Source organism: Podarcis filfolensis (genome assembly GCF_964270895.1).
Source record: "Podarcis filfolensis genome assembly, chromosome: 13".
Lineage (NCBI taxonomy): Eukaryota > Metazoa > Chordata > Lepidosauria > Squamata > Lacertidae > Podarcis > Podarcis filfolensis.
In genome coordinates, this window is record NC_139615.1 from 13,669,425 (window position 1) to 13,697,341 (window position 27,917).

The 27,917-nt window shown below is 46.6% G+C and overlaps 2 protein-coding genes and 1 long non-coding RNA gene across 3 annotated transcripts in view; all 3 read right to left on the reverse strand.

Annotated features, from left to right (window-relative positions):
* Nucleotides 1–27,917, reverse strand: part of LOC310748476 — a 62,409-nt gene that overhangs the window by 12,715 nt on the left and 21,777 nt on the right. The gene's annotated exons all lie outside the window — the stretch shown is intronic.
* The window catches only part of LOC310748433 (uncharacterized protein), a 50,448-nt gene that overhangs the window by 6,500 nt on the left and 16,031 nt on the right, over nt 1–27,917 (reverse strand). The window lies entirely within an intron of this gene.
* On the reverse strand, nt 124–27,464 carry LOC310748451 (uncharacterized protein). The gene is made up of 3 exons (XM_083584268.1): nt 27,333–27,464; nt 20,099–20,185; nt 124–1,975 (listed from the first exon to the last, which is right to left on the reverse strand). The coding sequence occupies exon 3, from the start codon at nt 1,962–1,964 to the stop codon at nt 933–935; it is 1,032 nt and encodes a 343-aa protein (XP_083440394.1). The 5' UTR covers nt 1,965–1,975; nt 20,099–20,185; nt 27,333–27,464; the 3' UTR covers nt 124–932.

Here is a 27,917-nt window from a genome sequence, read left to right on the forward strand (position 1 = left end):
GACCCTCCCCTGCCCTAGGCCAACCCTCAAATCTTCTGGAAAAGGAAGAAGGTATTTGTGTCTTCTGGAAAATATATGTTGAAAATCATTTTGTACACAAGTGTGAAAAGTGCACGGAACACATTTTTAAACCATTGATTCTTTATTTTATTTGATTTGTATAACAACAGTGGGACAGGTTGCAGAGTTCAGCAAATACAAAGCAAAATGAAGGAACAAATTTAGCAAAGGGATTTATAGCTTATAAATAGTAGCTCATCTGGAAGTCATTCAGCCGGGGTCACCTGCATTGTGCACAAACTACGACAAGGGTAGGCAAACTAAGGCCCGGGGGCCGGATCTGACCCTATCGCCTTCTCAATCTGGCCGGCGGACGGTCCGGGAATCAGCGTGTTTTTACAAGGATAGAATGTGTCCTTTTATTTAAAATGCATCCCTGGGTTATTTTTGGGCATAGGAATTCGTTCACCCCCCCCCCCCAATGTAGCCCTGCCCACCACATGGTCTGAGGGACGGTGGACTGGCCCTAGGCTGAAAAAGGTTGCTGACCCCTGAACTAGGATATGCTTTTCTAGCTGTAGCCTAAGGAGTTTTGCATAAACTTGGACAAGTATATCTATGTAGCCTATCAAGATGTATATGTCTATATGAGAGTATATAATATGTCTAATAATCATTAATCTCACTTGGTCTTTAGCTTTTGCATCTCTATATACCACTCAGCGACATAGCTGTCAACGTTTCCCTTTTCTTGCGAGGAATCCTATTCGGAATAAGGGAAAGGTTGACAGCTATGCTCAGCGAATTCCCCCTTAGCTCAGGAGAGCTCTATATTTTCTAAATATAGTAATCAATAGTAATGAATCATAGTAATCAATCAGATTTTATAATAGAGAGGAAACATTTGAGGGTGCCTTTCGGTCTAACATTTTTCACTTATTGGAAGGTGGTAAAGGAATATCTGTAGGTGGAGTAGAATTATCCCTAAATTTCATATCACGGCAGAACAAGACCGCTTCCTTGCCCAAGCCCAGCTGGTATTGCCATATGTACATCTTCCCATTGGGCTCCACGGTTACACTAATAGATTCTTCAATCTCAGTGGCTTCATTCCAGTTTTCCTGCTCTGTGTTGACACTCTTCCCACCATACTCAGCAGTGAGAGAGAACTGATACTTGGCAATGGCTTCAGTGAGCACACCTGACTGATATGAGGCAGTCATGGAAACCTTCCAGTTGTGCTCCACACTGCTCATCTTCTGCTTGTTGTATCCCACTTTCTTAGTGATCTTCTTATTCCATACAATGGGAGTGCTGGACTCATTGGAGATGGTCTTGATAGGTTCCCATCTACCATAAGCTGGACCATAGGTAATAGCCATTCCTCCAGGGAGCATGTTCACAACATCCCTATGGAAGGAGTATGTAACAGCATCCACATTTTCGTGGAAGTTGGTGCATCTATAGTACTGGACCCCCCATTCATCATGGGGTTTTACAAAGTAATAGTAATCCTTGATGCCCCAGTAATAGAGACCATCCTTGCAAGTTGGGTGAAGTGTGTATTCAACTGCATCTGTATCTTCATGCATATTACTGACCCGACGGTAAACACCTCTTTTCTGGAAAATGATATAGAAGTATCCAAAGGCTGAGAGGTAATGGTCCCCTCCGCGGCAGTTGGGATGGAGGCTGTATACTACAGCACCTAAGTCTTTATTCATGTTGCTGACACGGCGATAGTTGTCTCCTTTGATGATGTAGAATAGGTCATCCTCATGGGCTAAGTAGTGATCTCCTCCCTGGCAGGAACTGTGCAGGCTAAACACTTCGAGGTCTTTGCCCTCGTGGAAATTGGTGGACCGCATGTAGCAGCCCAAGTCTGAGCGGACAATGTAGTAATATTCATCTACCCCACAGAAATCAACCCCTGGGGCTTTGTTCTTAGGGACTATCTCTGGCATGGTGCTTGATTCTAGGAAAAGAAAGCAATGTATTCAGTTAGATCAGAAGATTTCACAAATTGATCATTTATTTACTCTATTTACTTATTTTATTATTTATGACAATGAAATAATTAACAGAATTTGCTGACGTCTTGGAAGATTGTCTCAATGCTTTAACACAATATACCTGCCAGTGCCAAATATAATTCCAAAGGTAAATGATTACTAATTAATTGTGAGGTATTGTATTTCTCTATCTATTTCTCTCTCCATTTGATAGGAGACCCACCCACCCCTTCCAAGGAATATAAATTGCGTTTGACAGGCTGGCCAGTTTTAAAAGTAGTTTGCCTTGTGATTTTAGGGAATGGCTGTTTAGGAAATGAAAGATCCAGATTTTGTGATGGACTACATGGAACTGACGGAAATGACTGGCAGAATCCGAGACCATGGAGAAGAGTCGGTGGAAGAAGATTGGAAAAAATTCAAAGTATATTTACAGAAATATTGTAAAATTAATGAATGTTAGAAGGATGCTGGAATGAAGTTACATGGTTTTAGCAGAAATGTTATAAAGAACTAAGTAAAAATAGATTGTTAATGGGCCAAAGTGTAAAATTTAAGGTCAGATTGTGTTAAGATAAATTATAGAACAGAAATTGAGAAAGATGGAAAGGATTTGCTGAAATAGCTAATTGAACAAGAATACAAAAAAGGGAGGTGTGAGGAGGTCGATGATACAAGTAAATGAAAGGTAGAGATATAGAGATATTGGATGTGTTTTTTAAATGTTTTTGCTTTTTTTGTTGTTTTGTTGTATTGTTCTTTTTTTGTTTTTTCTCTTTATTTTTGATGTGTTGTGAACTTTTTACTGTTTTTTTCTTCTTCTTTCTGTAACTATTAAACTTTTAATAAATATCTTTTTTTAAAAAATGAAAGATCCAGATTTTGCTGGAAATCAATGCTTTTTTGAAGGCTCAGTGTGGCAAAAACACCGACATCCATCACTGCTGTGCTTGCTCACAAAGAGAAGCTCTTTGCACCTCTCCCTTGTTCAGAACATATGAGAGAGTGGGCCTTCAGTACTCAAGCCCCATTAAATGGAGAGGCTGAGCCAGTGGATTTTGGGTTTTTTTTTGGTTTTTTTATAATATTTTATTAATTTTACAATACAAAATTATAAGAACATAACACACATTTTTTCACAAATACATTCTTTTTTGGACTTCCCACAGCTCTTCTGACAATCCTCCATTTTGATTCTTTTTTACGCATTTCCTAATTTTATATTGTCTTATAATGATAACCTTCCTCCTCCCTACTCCCCTTTTTACAATATTTTTAATATTAATTCTTCACAGAGCCTCATGCAAAATTTATTTGTTCATCGCATCTACTTTTCAAATAATCTACAAATTTACTCCAGTCCTTGGTGAACCTATGGTTCCGTCGGTTTCATTTTTTTTATATAAGATATTTATTAGGTTTTTTCAAAAAATACACGTAAATTTACGAAATAAAAAAATTACAAAGAATTACAGTATTAGAAAAAGAACATAGCCAATATAAAAAAAACTAAGAAGAAATACAGATAGAAAATACATACAAAAACCGAGAAAGACAAAAAAACCCAAACAAATCCAGTTTTCAAAACTTGTAGGCTCATTTGCTTATTTTCTTGACTTCCTCACACCTCCCCTTTTTGTATTCCCATTTATATAATTAATTCAGCAAATCCTAGCCTTCTTTCATTTATCTTAACTTTTGATCTTAACCTATTAAGTTCCGTCGGTTTCAGATCTTTCCTGTTAATTTGTCGAGTTCTGCATAGTCCATTAATTTCATTCTCCATTCTTCCATCATTGGTATCTCTTCTTGTTTCCATTTTTGGGCCAATAATGTCCTTGCAGCTGTTACCGCATATAAAGAAAGCTTACGTTCTATTTATTTCACTTCCAACCATGCCTAACAGAAATGCCTCTGGTTTCTTTTCAATTCATTATATATGATTTCCCAGAAGCATTTCACCTTTTTACACTCCCACCACATATGATAAAATGTTCCCTCTTTTTCTTTACATTTCCAACATTTGTTACACACTTTGTACAGAGCCAGTGGATTTTGAGGGGATATTTACCGAGATCTTTTGTGGGCACCATACGAGGGCACCCAGGCACTCATGAGTGCCATGCTGGTAACTGCTGTTCTAATTAATTTCCTATCTCAGCTGTGCTGGGAAGGGACTGCCTAACAGCTCAGAATATCTTGGAAAGAGGAGCAAAATTCAGATCTGAAGCTGCTTATCTCATTGTGTGCATAAACTGACACCACCCTTTCACCCATACAGCACTGGAAGGGGCAGATAAACTTGTGTGCATGAACCGACACCACCCGTTCTCCCATACAGCACTGGAAGGGACAGATAAACTTACTTGCCTACCCTCAACCTCAGTACAGCAACTACAGCAATAGTACTGTAGTGCCAGACTGTTGAGGTGCAGAGCTAGGAGAGGATGGAAGTACACATCTATGGGGGCTGTGGGGGAAGAGAAGAGATTCCCCAATTCTTTATTCCTCCTCGTATTTTCTTGGGGCGTCTGATTTGTTCCTTCTAACACCAACGTGTCCAGGAGGTGCAGATTGTTAAGACTAGCTGAGCATCCCTGCTTGGGATTGCCATGCTGTAAGATCTGCACCCCCTCCATGCAGACTGAAGGTTTAAATATGTGTATAAATCATATTTTTTAAAGCTACGAAAGTCTCTACCATGTCTTCAATTTTCCAAAGGAGCACTGGGTGAGTCCCTGGAACACCTTGGGATCTTGCTACAGCTCGGCAGATGAAAGTGTTCTTGAATATGCATGAATGTCATTTTTAAATTCAAACTCAGCTGCTGGAATACGTGGTTTGTTTTAGTAGATTGGTTGTTGTATTATTAAAAGAAACTTCATTTAACTTGTACTGTTATTGCTTAAATAAAAACCTTAGAGTGAGGTATACATCCTGTGTTCTTGGGTCTCTTCCTCAATCTGCACAAGGAGGCTGGTGGTCTGATCAGCCACTAAACTCCACCATTTGGGTGTTTTTGATTCAGGAATATAAAAAGAGGGGCATAATAGAAGTTTATAAGATTATGCGTGACACTAAAGAAGTGGCTATTCCTCACTCCCTCTTCTGGTGCCATAACTCTAAAGCTCAAGAGCTCAAGAGGACTCAGCCTGACAGCAGAGTCAGTGATAGGCAAAAGAAGATACATTTCCACACAATGCAAAACCACTTTATGAAATAAATTATCACAAAGCATTGAGATAGGCATGGTCTCCTGGTGACTAAATGCAGCCGTACACCTTGCTATTCAAGTAACACTCAGTTTGTATAGGATTGCATTCTGAAAGAGATCTGGAGGTAGGGATGGATTTTCCTAATATAAAATATACTTTATAAACTATTTACAAAAGAAATGTTCCAGGGAGCTCCAGCTTCTCTGTTGCTGAAACCTTCCTCTACCCAGAGGCCCCTTCCAGTCCCATCTGCGTTCTCAAAGACACCAATGGGTCCCTTCCAAACCCAAGATGTTCCATATGAGTTCAGAATCTGGTAGGAATGGGGATTCTTCCTCTGGATCACATCATGATCTCATCCTGCAAGGTGTTTCATGACGTTTAGAGGAGACTGAGTAAATGAAGGGAGTTCTGGTTGCTGGAGGGACCAGAGATTCCAATCCCTAAAGCCTTAGGGAAGCCAGTGGCGAAGGAAGGAGAACAGGCACCCAGGGTAGGGGGGCGGGGCAAACCGCTCATCGGCGCATGCACACATGCCGCTACGTAACACGTGTGCGCTGCTATGTACCATGCATGTGTGCACACCATATGTATGGCAGCGGGATCCTCTGCTCGCAGCTGCAGCGGAGTCAGTGGGATCCTTCGCTCGTGGCTGCAGCGGTGGTGGAGGGTTAGGGTACACTGTATGGCGCTTGAGCGGGGCCGCGCATGCGCCACTGGTCAGTTTACGTATGGCACCGCTCGAGCGGAGGAGAGTGCAGCCGTGAGCAGAGGATCCTCCGCATGCGTTTGCGGTAGCATGATGGCGGTGCACGCCTGGGGGTGGCCGGGCGAGCCCCCTGAGGTGTGCCTTCTTGTCACACCTCCTCAGAGATGGCACCCGGGGGGCCCGTCCCCCCTTCCTCCGCCACTGGGGAAGGCCCCATGTCACTTCAATATCACACAGGGAATATCATTGGCACTCAGTAATTAAAGAAGTAGTTAGATTACAGGTCCACAAAGAAGCACCACTTGGAACCCCCTGGGATTTTGCCTCAGCTGTGCAGAGAGAGATTCTGCTTAAATATGCATTAATGTCATTTTTAGATTCAAGATTTTTTGCTAGAATACATGGTCTGTTTTAGTAGACTGGTTGTTGGATTATTAAAAGGAACTTCATTTAACTTGTACTGTTATTGCTGAAAGAAAAACCTTAGAGTTTATAATTATAACCTTTATAATTATAAAGAGGTAGTTAGACTGCAGGTCCACAAAAACCACTCCCTCCCTTATGCCCCAAATTCTAAAGTTATCTCTCTCCACTCCTGCCCAGTAGCCCTCCAAGACTTACCAGTATTTGCACAAAAACTTTTGTAATAGGTGGCAGCTGCTTCTCTTGGTGGAGAATGAGGGAAATGTGTGAACACTTGCTGCTTAAATAGGATAGAAGAGGCTATGGGTTAATGAGAAACTACGTACCGCTCCTCCTACATTGGAACTAAAAAAAAAATTATTGATAAGCAGAGACACAACCACAAGAAAACCCTCCCACTCCCCTTCTCAGAGTGCAGAGTCTTCCAAGAACAAAATATAGCATCAGCGGAACTTAGAATATCTATCATTTTCTAGTGTTGTGAGAGCTCTATATTTTCTAAACTTTAGCCCACAATAATCACCCAAATTTAATAAAAGATCCCTAAATGGGGAGGAAGCCTTTGAGCGTTCCTGTTGACCTACCATACAGTGGTACCTCAGGTTACATACGCTTCGGGTTACAGACTCCACTAACCCAGAAATATTACCTCGGGTTAAGAACTTTGCTTCAGGATGAGAGCAGAAATCTGGCTCTGCCGGCACAGCAGCAGCAGGAGGCCCCATTAGCTAAAGTGGTGCTTCAGGTTAAGAACAGTTTCAGGTTAAGAACAGACCTCCAGAACGAATTACATTCTTAACCCAAGGTACCACTGTAATAGTAATCCTTGATGCCCCAGTAATAGAGACCATCCTTGCAAGCTGGGTGAAGTTTAATTCAGTTGCATCTTAATCAGTATTGAAATTCTTTTTCTGATGGTAAACACCTTTTTCTGGGAAATGATATAGGTATACTGGACCAAGGCAACTACGTACCACATGTGCGCTGCTATGTACCATGCATGTGTGCACACCGTATGTATGGCAGTGGGATCCTCTGCTCGCAGCTGCAGAGTCATCAGAGGGATCCTTCGCTCGCGGCTGCAGTGGTGGTGGAGGGTTAGGGTACACTGTGATCTCCTCCCTGGCAGGAACTGTGCAGGCTAAACACTACTAGGTCTTTGCCCTCGTGGAAATTGGTGGACCTCATGTAGCAGCCCAGGTCTGAGCGGACAATGTAGTAATATTCATCTACCCCACAGAAATCAACCCCTGGGGCTTTGTTCTTAGGGACTATCTCTGGCATGGTGCTTGACTCTAGGAAAAGAAAGCAGTGTATTCAGTTAGATCAGAAGATTTCACAAATTGATCATTTATTTACTCTATTTACTTATTTTATTATTTATGACAATGAAATAATTAACAGAATTTGCTGACGTCTTGGAAAACAGCCTCAATGCTTTAACATTATACCTGCCAGAGCCAAATATAATTCCAAAGGTAAATGTGATGTGATGGTGAGCTGCTTGTGCGTAAAATCCTAGTCCCTCAGAGTTTGGCTAAGTCCACAAACCTCTGTCTGTGACGGAGCTCCTTAAGCATGGCTCCATCAGTCGCTCGTTGAATCGGACAGTGGGCGTTTACGGAACTTCTTCCAGCATAAAAGCTCCTTAACGGAAACGCGTCTTCTGGACTCTCGGCGTGACAGTTTCCGGCGAGGAGTGGGTGTCCCTATAGGAGGTCCTGAAACCTCCCCACTGTTCTCGCTTGAAGTGTCTCTGAGCCCTCCCTCCGACTCACTTTCCCTTGGAACTCCACTTCTCCCCCTGCTGGTTCCCTCCTCAGCTGAATGGTCTCTCTCACCCTCCGTGAGCCCTTTCACCTCCTGCGCCTCAGATGGCAGTTCCCTGACATCCACCTCCCCTCCAGGGCCCCCTTCACCCCCTTCCCTCCCCTCCTCTGCGGGAGGCGAGGGAGCAAAACCCCTGAAAGAACCTCCCTCATCTTCCGAAGTTTTGAACACTTCCCTCCACCTGTTGCTGTTTCCGGTTTCCAAGTACTCCTCCTCATCGGAGTCTGTTCCTTCTTCCAACTCCGATTCCCTGAATCCTTCCAGTTCCTCCTCATCGTCGGTGGTGCCAAAGTACTCCCTCCTGAACCTCGCTACTGGCTGAGGTTTCCTGGGGAACCTTTGGTGGAACGTTTCTATCAAGATCTCGTCACTGACCTCCTCTGCCGTCACCCAGGTGTTTTCCGACTCCGGTTCCCCTTCCCACGCGACCAAATACTCCACCTGATTACCCTTCCACCTGGAGTCGATGATTTCCGCCACATGGTTGCTGCTTTCCCTTTCTTCTAAGACTGGCCCCCGTGTGGATACCCCTTCACCTTCCCCCCTATATGGTGACAGTAATGACCTGTGGAATACTGGGTGCAGTTTCATGTGGTTCGGTAACCGGAGTCTGAAAGCCACTGGGTTGACCTGTTGGATGACCTCAAATGGTCCCAATCTTTTGGGTCTCAATTTCTTGCAACCCCCCTTGAACGGCAACCCTTGGGTTGATAGCCAGACCTGACTCCCCACCCTAATGGTTTCACCTTCCCTTCTGCTCTTGTCTGCCTGCCTCTTATATTCTTCTTTGGCCCTTTCTAAGTTGAGTTGGAGTTGACGATGGATCGCTTCCATTTCTTCTACGAAATGTTCAGCGGCCGGGACACTCCATCTCTCCCCTCCTCCCCCTGGAAACGCCCTGGGGTGGCACCCATAATTAGCCAAAAAGGGGCTCATCCCGGTGGACACATTCTCCGCATTATTGTAAGCAAATTCCGCTAGCACCAACTTTTCGACCCAATCGTTCTCTCTGTCATTGACATAACACCTCAGGTATTGTTGGAGGATACCGTTTGCCCTCTCCGCCTGCCCATTGGTCTCAGGGTGCCTGGCAGTCGAAAAGTTGACCTCTACGTGCAACAAGCTCATAAGTTTCCTCCAGAATCTGGACGTGAACTGTTTCCCTCTGTCGGAGACCACCCTCAAGGGGGCGCCATGCAGCCTAAAAATATGTTCTACAAACAATTTCGCTGTCTCTTCCGCCGTGACTGCATGTGAGCAAGCTACAAAGTGACCCATCTTAGTTAACAGGTCTACTACGACTAGTATGGCGGTTTCCCCCTGGGATTTAGGCAGATCAGTCATAAAATCTATCGATACCGCCTCCCACGGTCGTTCTGGTGTGGGTAACGGTTCTAATAACCCCGCTGGCGCCCGCCTTTCTCCTTTGGCTCTCTGGCATTGGTCACACCCTCTCACATACTCCCGTACATCCTCCCTCACCTTGGGCCACCAAAACTCCCTGGTCACCAACCACATGGTCTTGTGTTGCCCAAAATGCCCCGCTGTGGGGTTGTCGTGCAGCTGTTTGAGTACTCTCCCCCTCAATTCCCCTTCGGGTATATATAGTGCCCCTTTGTAATACAATGCCCCGTTTCTTTCTTCAAAACCTCCGGGGTCTTCTCCCTCTCTCCTTAAACCTCTGAGCTTATTCTGGGCGTATTCATCATTTACCGTTCCCTCTACCAGTTCCCTTTGCCCCACCCAGGCCGCCCCACACACCCAGTGGTCCTCTAGGATAATATGTCTCTCTTCAGGCGCTCCCTCCCCCTCCAAATATTCAGGTTTGCGTGAGAGAGCGTCCGCTCTGATGTTTTCTGGACCTGGCACATAGCAAATTTCAAAATGGAATTTCGAGAACTCCTGGGCCCACCTCACTTGTCGTTGGTTGAACACTCGTGCCGTTCTCCAATACTCCAAATTCTTGTGGTCCGTACACACTTGCACCTTATGCTGTGCGCCAATTAGTAAATGTCTCCATCTCCGGAACGCTTCGTGAAAGGCGAGTAGTTCTCGGTCATATACGGTGTAGTTCCTCTCGGATTTGTTCAGCTTACGCGAAAAGAAGGCACACGGTCTCCATTCCGACTTATTGCTCCCTGGCTGAAGCAGCACCGCCCCCACCGCCCGGTCTGAGGCATCAGTTTCCACTCTCATGGGTTTTTGTAAATCCACATGCAGGAGCTGTTCTTCCGAAGCGAATGCCCTTTTCAATTCCTCAAATGCTTGCTCCGCCTCCGCCGTCCAAACGAATTTCTTCTTGCTGCTTAGACAGTCCGTGATGGGAGCCGTTAAGTGGGCAAAGTTCTTGATGAATTTACGGTAAAAGTTCCCAAACCCTAAGAACCTTTGCACATCCTTTTTCGTTTTCGGTGTCTTCCATTCCAGCACCGCCTGGACCTTGCCTGGATCCATGGCTAATCCCTTGTCTGACAAGCAGTACCCCAGGAATTCCACCTCCTTGGTGTGAAACTGACACTTCTCCAATTTCACCCACAGCTGGTTTGCTTGCAGTTGGCTCAGCACTTCCCTGACATCCTTTACATGCTGCTCCTCATTCTCTGAATATATCAGCACGTCATCGAGGAAGGCCACGCAATTCTTGTAGAGCAAAGGTCCCAGGACATGGTTCATGAGCGATTGAAAACATGCGGAGCCTGATTGCAATCCGAATGGCATAACTAAATATTCAAAAGCCCCCAAAGGGGTGAACATGGTTGTTTTCCATTCATCCCCTTTCCTTATTCGTATCAGGTTGTATGCCCCTCTCAGGTCCAGTTTCGTGAATATCTTTCCCTTCCTCACCCTGGTCAAAATGTCATCAATCCTGGGCATGGGGAAAGTCACTGGTTCTGACACGGCATTTAGGGCCCGGTAGTCCACTACAAGCCTGGGTTTATCCGTGTTTTTTTTGTCCACAAAAAACACTGGGCTCCCCCCCACCGCTCTGGACTCTCTGATGAAGCCCCTCTTCAGGTTTTTATCAATAAACTCCCTTAACTCCTGCATTTCCCTGTCTGACATGGCGTACAGCTTGCCCACGGGGAGCTGGGCCCCAGGGACCAGGTTAATTTGGCAGTCAAAGGCTCTATGCGGTGGTAGTTTATCTGCTTCCCTTTCGCTGAAGACCTTGCTCAGGTCAGCGTATTGTTTGGGCACCTTCCCTTTGTCCGCCACTTCCGTCCCTGCTAGAAAGGCTTTTGCCCCTTCTGGCACCTTTCCCTCTCTGCAGTGTTCCAGGCAATGTGCTGACCCAAAGGAAACCACTCTCTGATGCCAGCCCACTAGCGGATCATGCAACGCTAGCCAGCTCATTCCCAAAATGACGGGAGCCCCTCCCAGGGTGGCCACATTGAACGCTATCCTTTCGGTGTGCCTGGCCACCCTCATAACCATTGGGATGGTCTGTAGGCTAACTTCTCCTCCCAACAGCTCCCTCCCATCGATCGTGGTCACCTGCAGGGGGTTGCTTAAAGGGAGTATCTGTATCTGGTGTTCAGTTGCAAACTCCTTACTCATAAAATTACAGGAGCTGCCTGAGTCCAACAGCGCCTTTGTCTTTAGTGGGTATCCGTTTGCCAGCTCTAGCAACACCTCTATTACCAGGGCTGGCCTTGGAGGTTCCGGAGTGGGCACTTTTACTTCTCCTTGGCCTGGCTGCAGTGCCCTGACGGTGGCAGCCAGGCGTTGGCTTTTACTGGCTCCTGGACTCCCTCCTCCTTCCCCCCAACAGCTCCCGCCATCCCTTGCCATTCCTTTCTTTGCGGGCAGACTCTGGCAAAGTGACCTGGCTGCTGGCAGAGATAACATTTCTTGGCGCTCTTTCCCTCCTTCTTCCTCCCTTCACTGGGATTTGAAACTGCGCGCGCGCGCGCTGTTCCAACTTCCATCGGCTCTCCTGGCGGGAAACTTGGCTCCGGAATCTCTGGAATGCGGAAATCCCTCCAACGCTCTCCTTTCCCCTCCCGCTTCTCCAAGGCTCTTGCCTCCTGGCGCGCTCCAATGGTCAGCGCTGATTTGGTCAGCTGGTCCATAGACTCCGCCCTGGGCGCCCGGGAAAGTTCGTCTTTCACTGCCGAAGAAAGCCCCTCTTCAAAGAGCATTTGAATGGGTTCCGCCGATAGGTCCCACCCCAATTTATGTATCAACATTGTAAACTCAGTCCAGTACTCACGAACCGATCGGCTACCCTGTTTACAAGCCATCAATTGTCTGCGCACCAGTCCCTGTTCAATCTCGCTGGAAAACATCAAATCCATGGCACGAAAAAACTTCCTCGTGTCCTTCAGCATTTCACTATTCCCTGCCATCAGGGGTCTAAACCAGTCTCTCGCCCCCCCTTCGAGATGGCCAATCACAAACGCCACTCGCGATGCCTCGTCGGGAAAGTCGTCAAACTGCAGCTCGAGAGCATACTGCATCTCTGTCCTAAAGGCTTGGTAGTTCCTGGGGTCCCCCCCAAACTTCTGCACCAATCCTGGCATCTTTCTTGCTAGTGTAGCGCCTTTTGCCTTTTCTGCATCCTGCGCCCTCCTTTCCTCTAGCCTCGCCGTTTGCAGTGCTAGCTGGACTTCCAACACCCTGTACCTTTCTTCCAGGCTTGGACCCTCTCCAGCTCCTCCTGCTCCCCCGGCTCCGGCTGGGTTGCTCATGATGCCTCTCTGCACAAGCTGCTTTCAGGGACTGTCCGATTGCTGTGATGGGATGGTGAGCTGCTTGTGCGTAAAATCCTAGTCCCTCAGAGTTTGGCTAAGTCCACAAACCTCTATCTGTGACGGAGCTCCTTAAGCATGGCTCCATCAGTCGCTCGTTGAATCGGACAGTGGGCATTTATGGAACTTCTTCCAGCATAAAAGCTCCTTAACGGAAACACGTCTTCTGGACTCTCGGCGTGACAGTTTCCGGCGAGGAGTGGGTGTCCCTATAGGAGGTCCTGAAACCTCCCCACTGTTCTCGCTTGAAGTGTCTCTGAGCCCTCCCTCCGACTCACTTTCCCTTGGAACTCCACTTCTCCCCCTGCTGGTTCCCTCCTCAGCTGAATGGTCTCTCTCACCCTCCGTGAGCCCTTTCACCTCCTGCGCCTCAGATGGCAGTTCCCTGACAGTAAATGATTACTAATTAATTGTGAGATGCTTTGAAAGACGAACCAAAAATCTTCTGCTTGTCAAGACATATTTTCTATCTATTTCTCTCTTCATTTGATAGGAGACCCACTCCCTTCCAAGGAATATAATATTGCGTTTGACAGGCTGATCAGTTTTAAAAGCAGTTTGCCCAGTGACTTTAGGGTATGGCTGTTTGAGAAACAAAACACCAAGATTTTGCTGAAAATCAATGCTTGTTTGAAGGCTCAGTGTGGCTAATAATAATAATATAATAATAATTTATTATTTATACCCCGCCCATCTGGCTGAGTTTCCCCAGCCACTCTGGGCGGCTCCCAATCAGTGTTAAAAACAGTACAGCGTTACATATTAAAAACTTCCCTGAACAGGGCTGCCTTAAGATGTCTTCTGAATGTCAGGTAATTATGTATCTCTTTGACATCTGATGGGAGGGCGTTCCACAGGGCAGGCGCCACTACCGAGAAGGCCCTCTGTCTGGTTCCCTGTAGCCTCACTTCTCGCAATGAGGGAACCGCCAGAAGGCCCTCGGCCCTGGATCTCAGTGTCCGGGCTGAACGATGGGGGTGGAGACGCTCCTTCAGGTATACAGGACCGAGGCCGTTTAGGGCTTTAAAGGTCAGCACCAACACTTTGAATCGTGCTCGGAAACGTACTGGGAGCCAATGCAGATCTCTCAGAACCGGTGTTATGTGGTCCCGGCGGCCACTCCCAGTCACCAGTCTAGCTGGATTAATTGCAGTTTCCGGGTCACCTTCAAAGGTAGCCCCACGTAGAGCGCGTTGCAGTAGTCCAAGCGTGAGATAACTAGAGCATGCACCACTCTGGCGAGACAGTTCGCGGGCAGGTAGGGTCTTAGCCTGCGTACCAGGTGGAGCTGGTAGACAGCTGCCCTGAACACAGAGTTAACCTGCACCTCCATGGACAGCTGTGAGTCCAAAATGACTCCCAGGCTGCACACCTGGTCCTTCAGGGGCACAGTTACCCCATTCAAGACCAGGGAATCCCCCACACCAACCCGCTCCCTGTCCCCCAAAAACAGTACTTCTGTCTTGTCAGGATTCAATCTCAATCTGTTAGCCGCCATCCATCCTCCAACCGCCTCCAGGCACTCACACAGGACCTTCACCGCCTTCACTGGTTCTGATTTAAAGGAGAGGTAGAGCTGGGTGTCATCTGCATACTGATGAACACCCAGTCCAAACCCCCTGATGATCTCTCCCAGCGGCTTCATATAGATATTAAAAAGCATGGGGGAGAGGACAGAACCCTGAGGCACCCCACAAGTGAGAGCCCAGGGGTCTGAACACTCATCCCCCACCACCACTTTCTGGACACGGCCCAGGAGGAAGGAGCGGAACCACTGTATGACAGTGCCCCCAGCTCCCAGCCCCTCTAGACGGTCCAGAAGGATGTTATGGCCGATGGTGTCAAAGGCCGCTGAGAGATCCAGCAGAACTAGGAAACAGCTCTCACCTTTGTCCCTAGCCCGCCGGAGATTATCAACCAGTGCGACCTAGGTAGTTTCAGTCCATGGTGAGGCCTGAATCCCAACTGGAAGGGATCCAAATGGTCCGTTTCCTCCAGGCATGCTTGGAGTTGTTCAGCAACCACCCGCTCAATCACCTTGCCCAAGAATGGCAGATTTGAGACTGGGGGATAGTTGGCCAAATTGGCCGGGTCTAAAGATGGTTTTTTAAGAAGCGGTTTAATAACCGCCTCTTTCAGCGGGTCTGGGAAGGCTCACTCACAGAGGGAAGCATTCACCACCCCACAGAGCCCATCGCCCAGCCCTTCCCAGCTCGCTTTTATCAGCCAGGATGGGCAAGGATCAAGGAGACAGGTGGTCGGTTTCACTTGTCCAAGCAGCCTGTCCACATCCTCGGAGGTAACAGATTGGAATTGATCCCATGTAACAGGACCAGACAGAACTCCAGCACTCTCCCGCCCTGGCCCTGCTCCCACGGTGGAGTCTACCTCCTTCTGAATCTGAGCGATTTTATCTGCAAAGATCTTGGGGTCCCTACCAGGCCCCGGTGGTACAGGTGGTTCCGATAGATTGCGAACCACCTGAAAAAGTCTCCTGCTGCTGTTTTCTGCAGATGCAATGGAGGCGGCGAAGAAGGCCCTCTTCGCCGTTGCCATTGCCACTTGGTAGGCTCGACGTTGAGCTCTAGCCCGTGTCCGGTCTGATTCAGAATGAGTTTTCCACCACCGGTGCTCTAGCCGTCTCAATGATTGTTTCATCACCCTCAGCTCCGGGGAAAACCACGGGGCTGTCCGGGCTCCATGTAATCGGAGAGGGCGCTTCGGAGCCAGACAGTCAATAGCCCTGGTTAACTCCGCATTCCAGCGTGCCACCAGGGAATCAGCTGAAAGGCCAGCAACTTGGGATAAAGCATCCCCTACCACTCTCTGGAAGCCAATTGGATCCATTAAGTGGTGGGTGCGGACCATCCGAATCGGTCCCACCTCCCTGCAGAGGGGAAGGGTTGCGGAGAAGTCCAGTTGCACCAGGAAGTGATCTGACCATGGCACTTCTTTTGTTTCACTTTTAGTTAGTGTCAGATCACCAACATCCATAGATGTGAACACCAAGTCTAAGGCATGTCCACGGCTATGAGTTGGGCCAAACTTATTCAGGGACAGCCCCATGGAGGCCATGCTTTCCACGAAGTCCCAAGCGGCCCCTTGTAAGGTCGTGTCGGCATGGATGTTAAAATCCCCCAGGACAACCAAGCTAGGTGTCTCCAGGAGCATATCCGCCATGACCTGAAGCAGCTCGGGCAGGGAATCCTTGGTGCAGCGGGGAGGTCGGTACACCAGTAGGAATCCTGTACTGCCCCTATTGCCCAACTTCCAGAACATGCACTCAGAAAACTGGGTCTTCCCAATAGGACGCCTGGTGCAGACTAATGACTTCCTAAAAATCACTGCAACCCCCCCTCCCCGCCCACATGACCTGGGTTGCTGTGCGTAAGAGAAACCTGGTGGGCAAGCAGCGGCAAGGACAGGCCCATCTGCTTCATCCAACCAGGTCTCTGTCACACATGCCAGGTCAAATCCTCCATCCACAATCAGGTCATGGATGGCAGTGGTTTTATTCATCATTGACCTGGCATTGCACAGCAACACTTTCAGGTCATGTGGGTTTCCCTTGCTGGTCCGGTCAGGACCAGACCTGGAGGCAGGGATAGTCCTCAAACAACAACTAAAGCTGCCTCCTCGGTAATGACATGGTCTGGTCTTAGCATAACTCCTCCTCCTGCCCGTGATCACTGAGATCGGGTGTCCCAATACATCCCCCCCTGTGGAACCTGCCCCACCCAATCTATTGGCTGAGGCCCACTCCCAGGCAGCCATGACCCTTCCCCTTTAAAAGCAAAATACAAACTATATAATAATTTAACAGAATAATAATAATAATAATAATAATAATAATAATAATACAAAACAAAACAAAGCAAGAAACAATAACGCTGACTAAATACTTATCCCACCACAAGCAAAAATAAAATAATGAAATAATATAATATTATAAAAAACAACCACCACCATTTAAGGTGCTGCAAATTAAAAGCAATTAAAACATTTAAAACCATTTTGTCCATTGCTGCCGGTAGCTGCTCAGGCCTCTAAACTGTAGTGGTAGTGCAGGCCCCGCCCCCTAGGCCGGATGGAGTTGGCAGGAGAGGGAGCGGTCTTCCCAGCACTCACACAAGCAGCAACAGCAGCCGTCTAAAACACCTGTATCCATCACTGCTGTGCTTGCTCACAAAGAGAAGCTCTTTGCACCGCTCCCTTGTTCAGAACATCTGAGAGAGTGGGCATTCAGTACTCAAGCCCCATTAAATGTGGTCAAGCTTAAGGAGAGGCTGAGACAGTTGATTTTGAGGGGATATTTACTGAGATCTTTTGTGGGCACCATACGAGGTCACTCAGGCACCCATAAGTGCTATGTTGGTGACTGCTGTTCTGATTAATTTCCTGTCTCAGCTGTGAAGGGAAGAAACTGCCTAATACCTCAGAATATCTTGGAAAGAGGAACAAAATTCAGATCTGGACCTGTTTTTTTCTCATAGTGTGCATAAACCAACACCATCCTTTCTCCCATTCAGCCTGGAAGGGGCAGATAAACTTACTTGCCTACTCTCAACCTTGGTAGTTAATGCAATAGTACTGTAGTGCCAGACTGTTGAGGTTCAGAGCTAGGAGAAGAGGACAGTGCACATCTATTGTGGTTGGCGGGGGAGGGGAGAGAAGAGATTTCCCAGTTCTTTATTCCCCCATGGATTTTCTTGTGGCATCTAATTTGTTCCCTCTAACACCAACGTTGTTCATGGTTGTCAGGGGCTCAGGAGCAGAAGCACAGGGGAGAGAGGAAATGGAGAGCGAAGGGGAGGAATCCGAGGGCAGCGTAGGGGAGTATGACAGTGACCCGAGAGATTCCATGAGCTTCTCCAGCGAATCAGAAGATTCCCAGAAGGGGACGCCGATGGTCAGGGCAAGGGGGGTCCCAGGGGGGACGCACCAGAAACAAGGGGCCAGCGGAGACTCCCAAAGCAGCAGCGGGGGATCAGGACCAGCTTCCCCACCAGAGCGTAGTGGGGGGGAAGAGTCACATGTGTCAGGACCAGCGTCTCCTCCAGTGGGGAGAGAAGATGAGTCAGGGCTGACCACGCCTCCATCGGAAAGTGGGGGAACGGAGGGGAGGTCAGTTCCAGCTAGCCTCCCCGAAGGGGGGAGCAGTGACAGCAGCAGTGCAACGGTCAGGAGGAAGGTTGCAGGCTGGGCGCGCGCGCCAAGTTCAAATGTACAGGCGCGCGGGACAGCAGGAAACCCGGATTGGGAACCAGGTCCTAAAGCCCGCCGGAGGGAGGGGGAAGATTCAGGGGACTCAGCGTCAGAAGAGTCTAGGAAGGGCGAGACCCCGACGGACAGGCGGAATCAGAGGAGGAAAGAGCAGAGGAAGAGGTGGAGCAAGGCTAGAATCTTAAACTGGTGTCAGGGGGGAGGAGATTCAGACGGAGCTTCAGCGGTCTAGAGTTTGAGACGTAGGGCTGCACGCTGCGGCTGTGAAAGTGAAACTGAACTTCAATAAAGACTTTTATACTTCACAACGAAGCGGCGTTGGTCCTTTGTGAGCTGGGACCTAGGACAGCTCTGACAATGGTTCTTCAGGAGGTTAATACCAGATGATCACCCCTGCTTGGGATTGCCATGCTGTAAGATCTGTACTCCCTCCATGTGGACTGAAGGTTTAAATATGTGTATAAATCATATTTCTTAAAGCTAAAACAGTCCCTACTATGTATTCAATTCTCCAAGGGAGCACAGCCCCTGGGTGAATATCTGGAACCCCCCGGGATCTTGCTCCAGCTCAGCAGAGAGTGTGTGTGCATGAATGTCATTTTCTTGGGTCTCTTTCTCACTCTGCACAACCCCCTCCCCCAAACTAGGGCTGGTGGTCTGATTAACCACTAAACTCCACCTTTTGGGTGTTTTTGATTCAGGAATATAAAAAGAGGGTCATAATAGAAGATTGTGCATGGCATTAAAGAAGTGGCTATTTCTCTCTCCCTCTTCTGCTGCCATAACTGTAGAGCTCAAGAGGTCCTATTAAAATAGCCTGACAGCAGAGTCAGTGATAGGCAAAAGAACATACTTTTCATACAATGCAAAACTTCTGATTTATTTTATTTTAAGTGTCCTTTATTTCATCTCCCAATGGTGAAAATAGTTTTTTTTTAAAAAAAAAAAGCACCGTCAAAATGCTCAGCACATTCTTAAACCCCCTTCCCCAAGAAACCAAAGCCGTAAAAGGAAACATAATCAAAAATCTTTTTGAACCATAAAATGCACCCTCCACACACCCAGCAAAAGCCTCCCTGTTCAGATATATATAAGCATGGGGTACAGTAATTAGATCACATGATCCCACTAGTTGATTGACAACTTTCAACTCAAACACTGAATATTATACATTCAGATCCTCAGGAGTTACCACATTTATAAACTAACATTTGCACTTGGAGTAGGGAGTGAGGGGAGGGGGGAATTAACTCAGCTGTCAGACAGTGTGAAAAACTCCTTTATGAAAGTCATCATCACAAAGCATTGAGATAGCCAGTGTCTGCTGGTGACTTTATGCAGCCCTACTCATTTCTATTCGAGAACTTAGCAACACTCAGTTTGTATAGGATTGCATTCTGAAAGTGATCTGGAGGTCGGGATGGATGTTCATAATATAAGATAAACTTTATAGACTATTTACAGAATGAATGTGCAAGGAAGCTCAAGCTTCTCTGTTGCTGAATCCTTTCTCTACCCAGAGGCCCCGTCCAGTCACATCTGGTTCCTTTGAGCCAACCCACTAAATCGGAGAGCATTCTCCCAGATACCCATGCCCCACTTCCAAACCCAAGATGTTGCAAATGAGTTCAGAATCTGGTAGAAATGAGAATTCTGCCTCTGGATCACATCATGATCTCTCCCTGCAAGGTGTTTCAAGACATTTAGCGGAGAGTGAGTAAAGAAAGGAATTCTGATTGCTGGAGGGACCAGAGATACCAATCCCTAAAGCCTTTGGAAAGCCCCACATAACTTCTATATCACACAGAGAATATCATTGGCACTCAATAATTATAAAGTTAGACTACATGTCGACAAAGAAGCAACCCTTCCCTTGTGCCCCAGATTCTAAAGTAGTCTCTCTCTGCTCCTGCCCAGTAGCCCTCCAAGACTTACCGGTTTCCGCGGTATTCACACAGAAAGTTTGTAATAGGTGGCAGCTGCTTCTCTTTTTGGAGAATGTGGGAAATGTGTGAACAGTTGCTGTTTATATAGGATAAAAGAGGCCAAGGGTTAATGAGAAACTACATACTGCTCCACTTACACTGGAACCAAAGTACATGCTTTATTGATTTTTTTCAGATAATGAACAGCGACAACAACCACAAGACAACCCTCCCACTTCCCTTCTCACCTGCCATGTGTCTTGAGCTTGAATGTTTGGTTGATAAATAAAATGGATGATTTTGTGTAATTCCAAACAATTGCATTGAAGGTTGCCCAACAATAAATTCAGTTCTGGAGCTGTGAGTGGTTTTTGCACTACCACCCTGAATGGGGGAGGGGGTGGCTGGCTCCGGCATGGGGAGGTAGTGCCGGGAGTGCCGGGAGTGCCGGGAGGCAGGCATACAGGGCTCAGTTCCAAATATATGCCGCACTTTTCACAGTCTGAATTTGGAAAAAAAGTATGGCTTATATTCGGGCCATTATGGTAGTTTTGATCTAAGCTTTAATTTTCCCAGAAGAGCCCCAACTCTGTAAGTTAGCTTTGTCTGAGGCACAAAGGAAAATTTGTTTCCTAAGGTTAATCAGCCCCTTCATGGATCACTGCCTTGCCGTGGTGAAGGGGCTTGAATAACTCAGAGAAGCTATGAGCTATGCCGTGCAGGGCCACCCAAGATGGACAGGTCATAGTAGAGAGTTTTGACAAAACGTGATCCACCTGGAGGAGGAACCGGCAAGCCACTCCAGTATCCCTGCCAAGAAAACTCCATGGACAAAGACAACAGGCATATAAAAGTTATGACGCTGGAAGATGAGCCCCTCAGGTCAGAAGGCGTCCAACATGTTACTGAGGAAGAGCGGAGGACAAGTACAAGTAGATTCAGAGCTGATGAAGCGGCTGGGCCAAAGCCGAAAGATCGCTCAGTTGTGGATATGCCTGGAAGCGAAAGGAAAGTCCAATGCTGTAAAGAAAAATATTGCATAGGAACCTGGAATGTAAAAACCATGAACCTTGGTAAGTTGGATGTGGTCAAAAATGAGATGGCAAGAATAAATATTGACATCCTGGGCATCAGTGAACTAAAATGGATGGGAATGGGCGAATTCAGCTCGGATGACCATCATATCTACTACTGTGGGCAAGAATCCCATAAAAGAAATGGAGTGGCCTTCATAGTCAACAAAAGAGTGGTTAAAGCTGTACTGGAATGCAATCTCAAAAATGATAGAATGATCTCGATACGAATCCAAGGCAGGCCTTTTAACATCACAGTAATCCAAGTTTATGCACCAACTACTGATGCTGAAGAAACTGAAATTGACCAATTCTATGAAGACTTACAACACGTTATAGAAATGACACCAAAGAAGGATTTTCTTCTCATTATAGGGGATTGGAATGCTAAAGTAGGGAATCAAGAGATAAAAGGAACAACTGGCAAGTTTGGCCTTGGAGTTCAAAACGAAGCAGGGCAAAGGTTAATAGAGTTCTGCTAAGAGAACAAGCTAGTCATCACAAACATTCTTTTCCAACAACACAAGAGACGACTCTACACATGGACATCCCCAGATGGGTAACATCGAAATCAGATTGATTATATTCTCTGCAGCCAAAGATGGAGAAGCTCTATACAGTCAGCAAAAACAAGACCCGGAGCTGACTGTGGCTCAGATCATCAGCTTCTTATAGCAAAATTCAAGCTTAAACTGAAGAAAGTAGGAAAAACCACTGGGCCAGTAAGATACAATCTAAACCAAAACCCTTATGAATACACAGTGGAAGTGAGGAATAGGTTTAAGGATTTAGATTTGGTGGACAGAGTGCCTGAAGAACTATGGATGGAGGCTCGTAACATTATACAGGAGGCAGCAACAAAAACCATCCCAATGAAAAGGAAATGCAAGAAAGCAAAGTGGCTGTCCAACGAGGCCTTACAAATAGCGGGGGAGAGAAGGCAAGCAAAATGCGAGGGAGATAGTGAAAGATACGGGAAATTGAATGCAGATTTCCAAAAAATAGCAAGGAGAGACAAGAAGGCCTTCTTAAACGAGCAATGCAAAGAAATAGAGGAAAACAACAGAATGGGAAGAACTAGAGATCTGTTCAAGAAAATTGGAGATATGAAAGGAACATTTCGTACAAAGACTACCATAATGAAGGACAAAATTGGTAAGGACCTAACAGAAGCAGAAGACATCAAGAAGAGGTGGCAAGAATGCACAGAGGAATTATACCAGAAAGATATGGATGTCTCATACACCCCAGGTAGTGTGGTTGCTGACCTTGAGCCAGACATCCTGGAGAGTGAAGTCAAATGGGCCTTAGAAAGCACTGCTAATAACAAGGCCAGTGATAATATTCCAGCTGAACTATTTAAAATTTTAAAAGATGGTGCTGTTAAGGTGCTACACTCAATATGCCAGCAAATTTGGAAAACTTAGCAGTGGCCAGAGGATTGGAGAAGATCAGTCTACATCGCAATCGCAAAGAAGGGCCAAAGAATGCTCCAACTACCGCACAATTGCACTCCTTTCACACGCTAGCAAGGTTATACTTAAAATTCTACAAGGCAGGCTTAAGCAGTTTGTGGACCGAGAACTCCCAGAAGTGCAAGCTGGATTTAGAAGAGGCAGAGGAACCAGAGACCAAATTGCAAACATGTGCTGGATTATGGAGAAACCTAGAGAGTTCCAGAAAGACATCTACTTCTGCTTTATTGACTATGCAAAAGCCTCTGACTGTGTCGACCACAGCAAACTGTGGCAAGTTCTTAAAGAAATGGGAGTGCCTGATCACCTCATCTGTCTCCTGAGAAATCTCTATGTGGGACAAGAAGCTACAGTTAGAACTGGGTATGGAACAACTGATTGATTCAAAATTGGGAAAGGAGTACGACAAGGCTGTATATTGTCTCCCTGTTTATTTCATAGAATCATAGAATCATAGAGTTGGAAGAGACCACAAGGGCCATCGAGTCCAACCCCCTGCCAAGCAGGAAACACTCCTGACATATGGTTGTCAATCCAGAGCACTCCTGACATATGGTTGTCAAGCCTCTGCTTAAAGACCTCCAAAGAAGGAGACTCCACCACACTCCTTGGCAGCAAATTCCACTGTCGAACAGCTCTTGCTGTCAGGAAGTTCTTCCTAATGTTTAGGTGGAATCTTCTTTCTTGTAGTTTGGATCCATTGCTCCATGTCCGCTTCTCTGGAGCAGCAGAAAACAACCTTTCTCCCTCCTCTATGTGACATCCTTTTATATATTTGAACATGGCTATCATATCACCCCTTAACCTCCTCTTCTCCAGGCTAAACATGCCCAGCTCCCTTAGCCGTTCCTCATAAGGCATCGTTTCCAGGCCGTTGACCATTTTGGTTGCCCTCCTCTGAACACGTTCCAGTTTGTCAGTGTCCTTCTTGAACTGTGGTGCCCAGAACTGGACACAGTACTCCAGGTGAGGTCTGACCAGAGCAGAATACAGTGGCACTATTACTTCCCTTGATCTAGATACTATACTCCTATTGATGCAGCCCAGAATTGCATTGGCTTTTTTAGCTGCCGCGTCACACTGTTGGCTCATGTCAAGTTTGTGGTCAACCAAGACTCCTAGATCCTTTTCACATGTACTGCTCTCAAGCCAGGTGTCACCCATCTTGTATTTGTGCCTCTCATTTTTTTTGCCCAAGTGCAATACTTTACATTTCTCCCTGTTAAAGTTCATCTTGTTTGTTTTGGCCCAGTTCTCTAATCTGTCAAGGTCGTTTTGAAGTGTGGTCCTGTCCTCTGGGGTGTTAGCCACCCCTCCCAGTTTGGTGTCATCTGCAAATTTGATCAGGATGCCCTTGAGTCCATCATCCAAGTCGTTGATAAAGATGTTGAATAAGACCGGGCCCAAGACAGAACCCTGTGGCACCCCACTAGTCACACTTCTCCAGGATGAAGAGGAACCATTGATGAGCACCCTTTGGGTTCGGTCAGTCAGCCAGTTACAAATCCACTGAGTGGTAGCATAGTCAAGACCGCATTTTACCAGCTTCTTTACAAGAATATCATGGGGCACCTTGTCAAATGCCTTGCTGAAATCAAGGTAGGCTACATCCACTGCGTTCCCTTCATCTACCAGGCTTGTAATTCTGTCAAAAAACGAGATCAGGTTAGTCTGACATGACTTATTTTTCAGAAATCCATGCTGACTATTGATGATCACAGCATTCCTTTCTAGGTGCTCACAGACTGTTTGCTTAATGATCTGCTCCAGAATCTTCCCTGGTATTGATGTCAGATTGACTGGGCGATTATTATTTGGGTCCTCTCTTTTCCCCTTTTTGAAAATAGGGACAACATTTGCCCTCCTCCAGTCTGCCGGGACTTCGCCTGTTCTCCAGGAATTCTCAAAGATGACTGCCAGTGGTTCTGAGATCACATCTGCCAGTTCTTTTAATACTCTTGGATGCAGTTCGTCTGGCCCTGGAGACTTGAATACATCTAAACTAGCCAAGTATTCTTGTACTATCTCCTTAGTTATTCTGGGCTGTGTTTCCTCTGCTGAATCATTTGCTCCAAATTCTTCAGGTCGGGCATTGTTTTCTTTATCGGAGAAGACTGAGGCAAAGAAGGCATTGAGGAGTTCAGCCCTTTCTGTGTCCCCTGTTTGCATTTCACCATCTTCTCCTCTGAGTGACCCCACTGTTTCTTTGTTCTTCCTTTTGCTACGAACATACCCATAAAAGCCTTTTTTGTTGCTTTTAACCTCTCTAGCAAGCCTGAGTTCATTCTGTGCTTTAGCTTTTCTGACTTTGTGTCTACACGTGCTGGCTATTTGTTTGAATTCCTCTTTGGTGGTTCCCCCCCTTTTCCATTTTTTGTACACATCCTTTTTTAATCTTAACTCAGTTAAAAGTTCTTTAGATAGCCACCCTGGCTTCTTTAGGCACCTTCCATGTTTCCATCTCATTGGTATTGCCTGAAGTTGTGCTTTTACTATCTCCCTCTTAACAAACTCCCAGCCATCATGAACTCCCTTTCCTTTTAGTATTACTGTCCATGGGATCTCACCCAGCACTTCCCTAAGTTTTATGAAGTCGGCTTTCTTAAAGTCAAGAAATTGAGTCCTAGTATGCTTGGCTGCTCCTTTCCGCTGTATAGTAAACTTCAGAAGAGCATGATCACTCGTGCCTAATGATCCTTCCACTTCTACCCCACTAACCAGGTCATCAACATTGGTTAGGACCAGATCTAAAATGGCTGTTCCTCTTGTTGCTTCTCCCACTTTCTGGACAATGAAGTTGTCTGCAAGGCCAGTGAGGAATCTGTTTGACCTTATGCTCTTGGCTGAGTTTGACATCCAACAAATATCCGGGTAATTGAAGTCCCCCATTACTACTATCTCCCTTCCTTTTGCATGCTTGGCCATCTGTTCCAGGAAGGCATCATCTATGTCCTCCGTTTGGCTTGGGGATCTATAGTAAACTCCCACAATGAGGTCTCTGTTATTCTTCTCTCCCTTAATTTTGACCCAAATGCTCTCACTTTGGCTTTAACTTATATGCAGAATTCATCATGCGAAAGGCTGGGCTGGATGAATCCCAAACCGGAATTAAGATTGCCGGAAGAAATATCAACAACCTCAGATATGCAGATGACACAACCTTGATGGCAGAAAGTGAGGAGGAATTAAAGAACCTTTTAATGAGGGTGAAAGAGGAGAGCACAAAATATGGTCTGAAGCTCAACATCAAAAAAACAAAGATCATGGCCACTGGGCCCATCACCTCCTGGCAAATAGAAGAAGAAGAAATGGAGGCAGTGTGAGATTTTACTTTCTTGGGCTCCATGATCACTGCAGATGGTGACAGCAGTCACGAAATTAAAAGACGCCTGCTTCTTGGGAGGAAAGCAATGACAAACCTAGACAGCATCTTAAAAAGCAGAGACATCACCTTGCCAACAAAGGTCCGTATAGTTAAAGCTATAGTTTTCCCAGTAGTGATGTATGGAAGTGAGAGCTGGACCATAAAGAAGGCTGATCGCCGAAGAATTGATGCTTTTGAATTATGGTGTTGGAGGAGACTCTTGAGAGTCCTGTGGACTGCAAGAAGATCAAACCTCTTCATTCTTAAGGAAATCAGCCCTGAGTGGTCACTGGAAGGACAGATCCTGAAGCTGAGGCTCCAATACTTTGGCCACCTCATGAGAAGAGAAGACTCCCTGGAAAAGACCCTGATGCTGGGAAAGATTGAGGGCACAAGGAGAAGGGGATGACAGAGGACGAGATGGTTGGATAGTGTTCTCAAAGCCAGCAGCATGAGTTTGACCAAACTGCGGGAGGCAGTGGAAGACAGGAGTGCCTGGCGTGCTCTGGTCCATGGGTTCACGAACAGTCGGACACGACTAAATGACTAAACAACAGCAAACAACAACAACAACAAAGGTTAATCAGGGGCCATGTATGTATGTTGATTTCCATTAACCTCATTATTATTTAATAAGTACAAATCCTGATGTGCTTTCTAATTTTGCATCACATGTTTTTTGGCCCCGGGAGATAGTACCGTATTTTTCGCTCTATAAGACACACTTTTTCCCCTCCAAAAATTAAGGGGAAATGTGTGAGCGTCATATGGAGCGAATACAGGCTCCTTGGCTTCAGCGATAGCAACACAAAGCCTCCAAAGTGCAGAGGGAGCGCTTCCTCCGCGCTCCGGAGGCCACGTGTTGCTTTCGCTGAAGCCTGGAGAGCAAGAGGGGTCGGTGCGCACCGACCCCTCTCGCTCTCCAGGCTTCAGGGATAGCCGCCTGAAGGCTCCGGAGCACAGCAGGACCTCGTGCTGCGCTCCAAAGGCTTCGGGTTCCTTTTGGTGAAGCTGGGAGAGCAAGACTCTCCTGGCTTCAGCAGAGAGGGAGAGCTGCACAGCGCCCCTTCAGACAAGCGGGAGGAGAAATGGAAGGGGCTCCATTTCTCCTGCCACTTCGCTGAAGGGGTGCTGAGCAGAGAGGGGGAGATTTTTTTTTCTTGTTCTCCCCCACTAAAACAAGGTGCGTCCTATGATCGGGTGAGTCCTATAGAGCGAAAAATACGGTAATTGAAAAACACCTTAAATATCAACCAAATGCAATTTTAAAATACGTAAAAAGTAAAAGTGTTCATCTCAGGCAATGCAATAAGGAAATCTATCCTTCCCCACCTGAAAGAGGAACACAAAGAAGAGAACAGAGCTGGTCCACCCATGAGGCAAGGTGAGGTGACTGCCTCAGGTGGCAGGATGTACTGAGGCAGCAGGGGTCAATATTTCGTCCTCCCTTGTCCCTGATGTACATCTTCCTTCACCCATTCTTCCCTGGTGGAAATGGGGGGGCTGCTATTTTGAGGCACATCTCAGATGCCAAAATGTCTCAGGCCGTGAAACATGATGACCACCACAAACACCATGAACACATGGCATCACTGTTAAAAGACCTCCACCGACTTTGCATCAGCCACGGGCTTGGTTCAGAGTTGTTATACTCAAGGTTCTTGTACTCGTGTACAAATCCCTGAATACTTTACATCCAGGATACCTCAGAGATAGCCTGAGGTATCCCTGAGATCACTGGGGGAAGCATGATTAATGCTTCTCTATGGATCACAATCGTGTCTCGTGTCAACAAGGAGTTGTGCCTTCAGTGTTGTGGGCCCAACTCTATGGAACTGCTACAAGAAGTTAGGCAGACACTCACCATACTGACTTTCAGAGGTGTCATCAAAGCTGTTTTATTTCAGAGGGCCTTTG

Coding starts and splice junctions, on each gene's coding strand:
- LOC310748451 (XM_083584268.1), bottom strand. CDS start 1,964: ATGCCAGAGATAGTCCCTAAGAACAAAGCCCCAGGGGTTGATTTCTGT.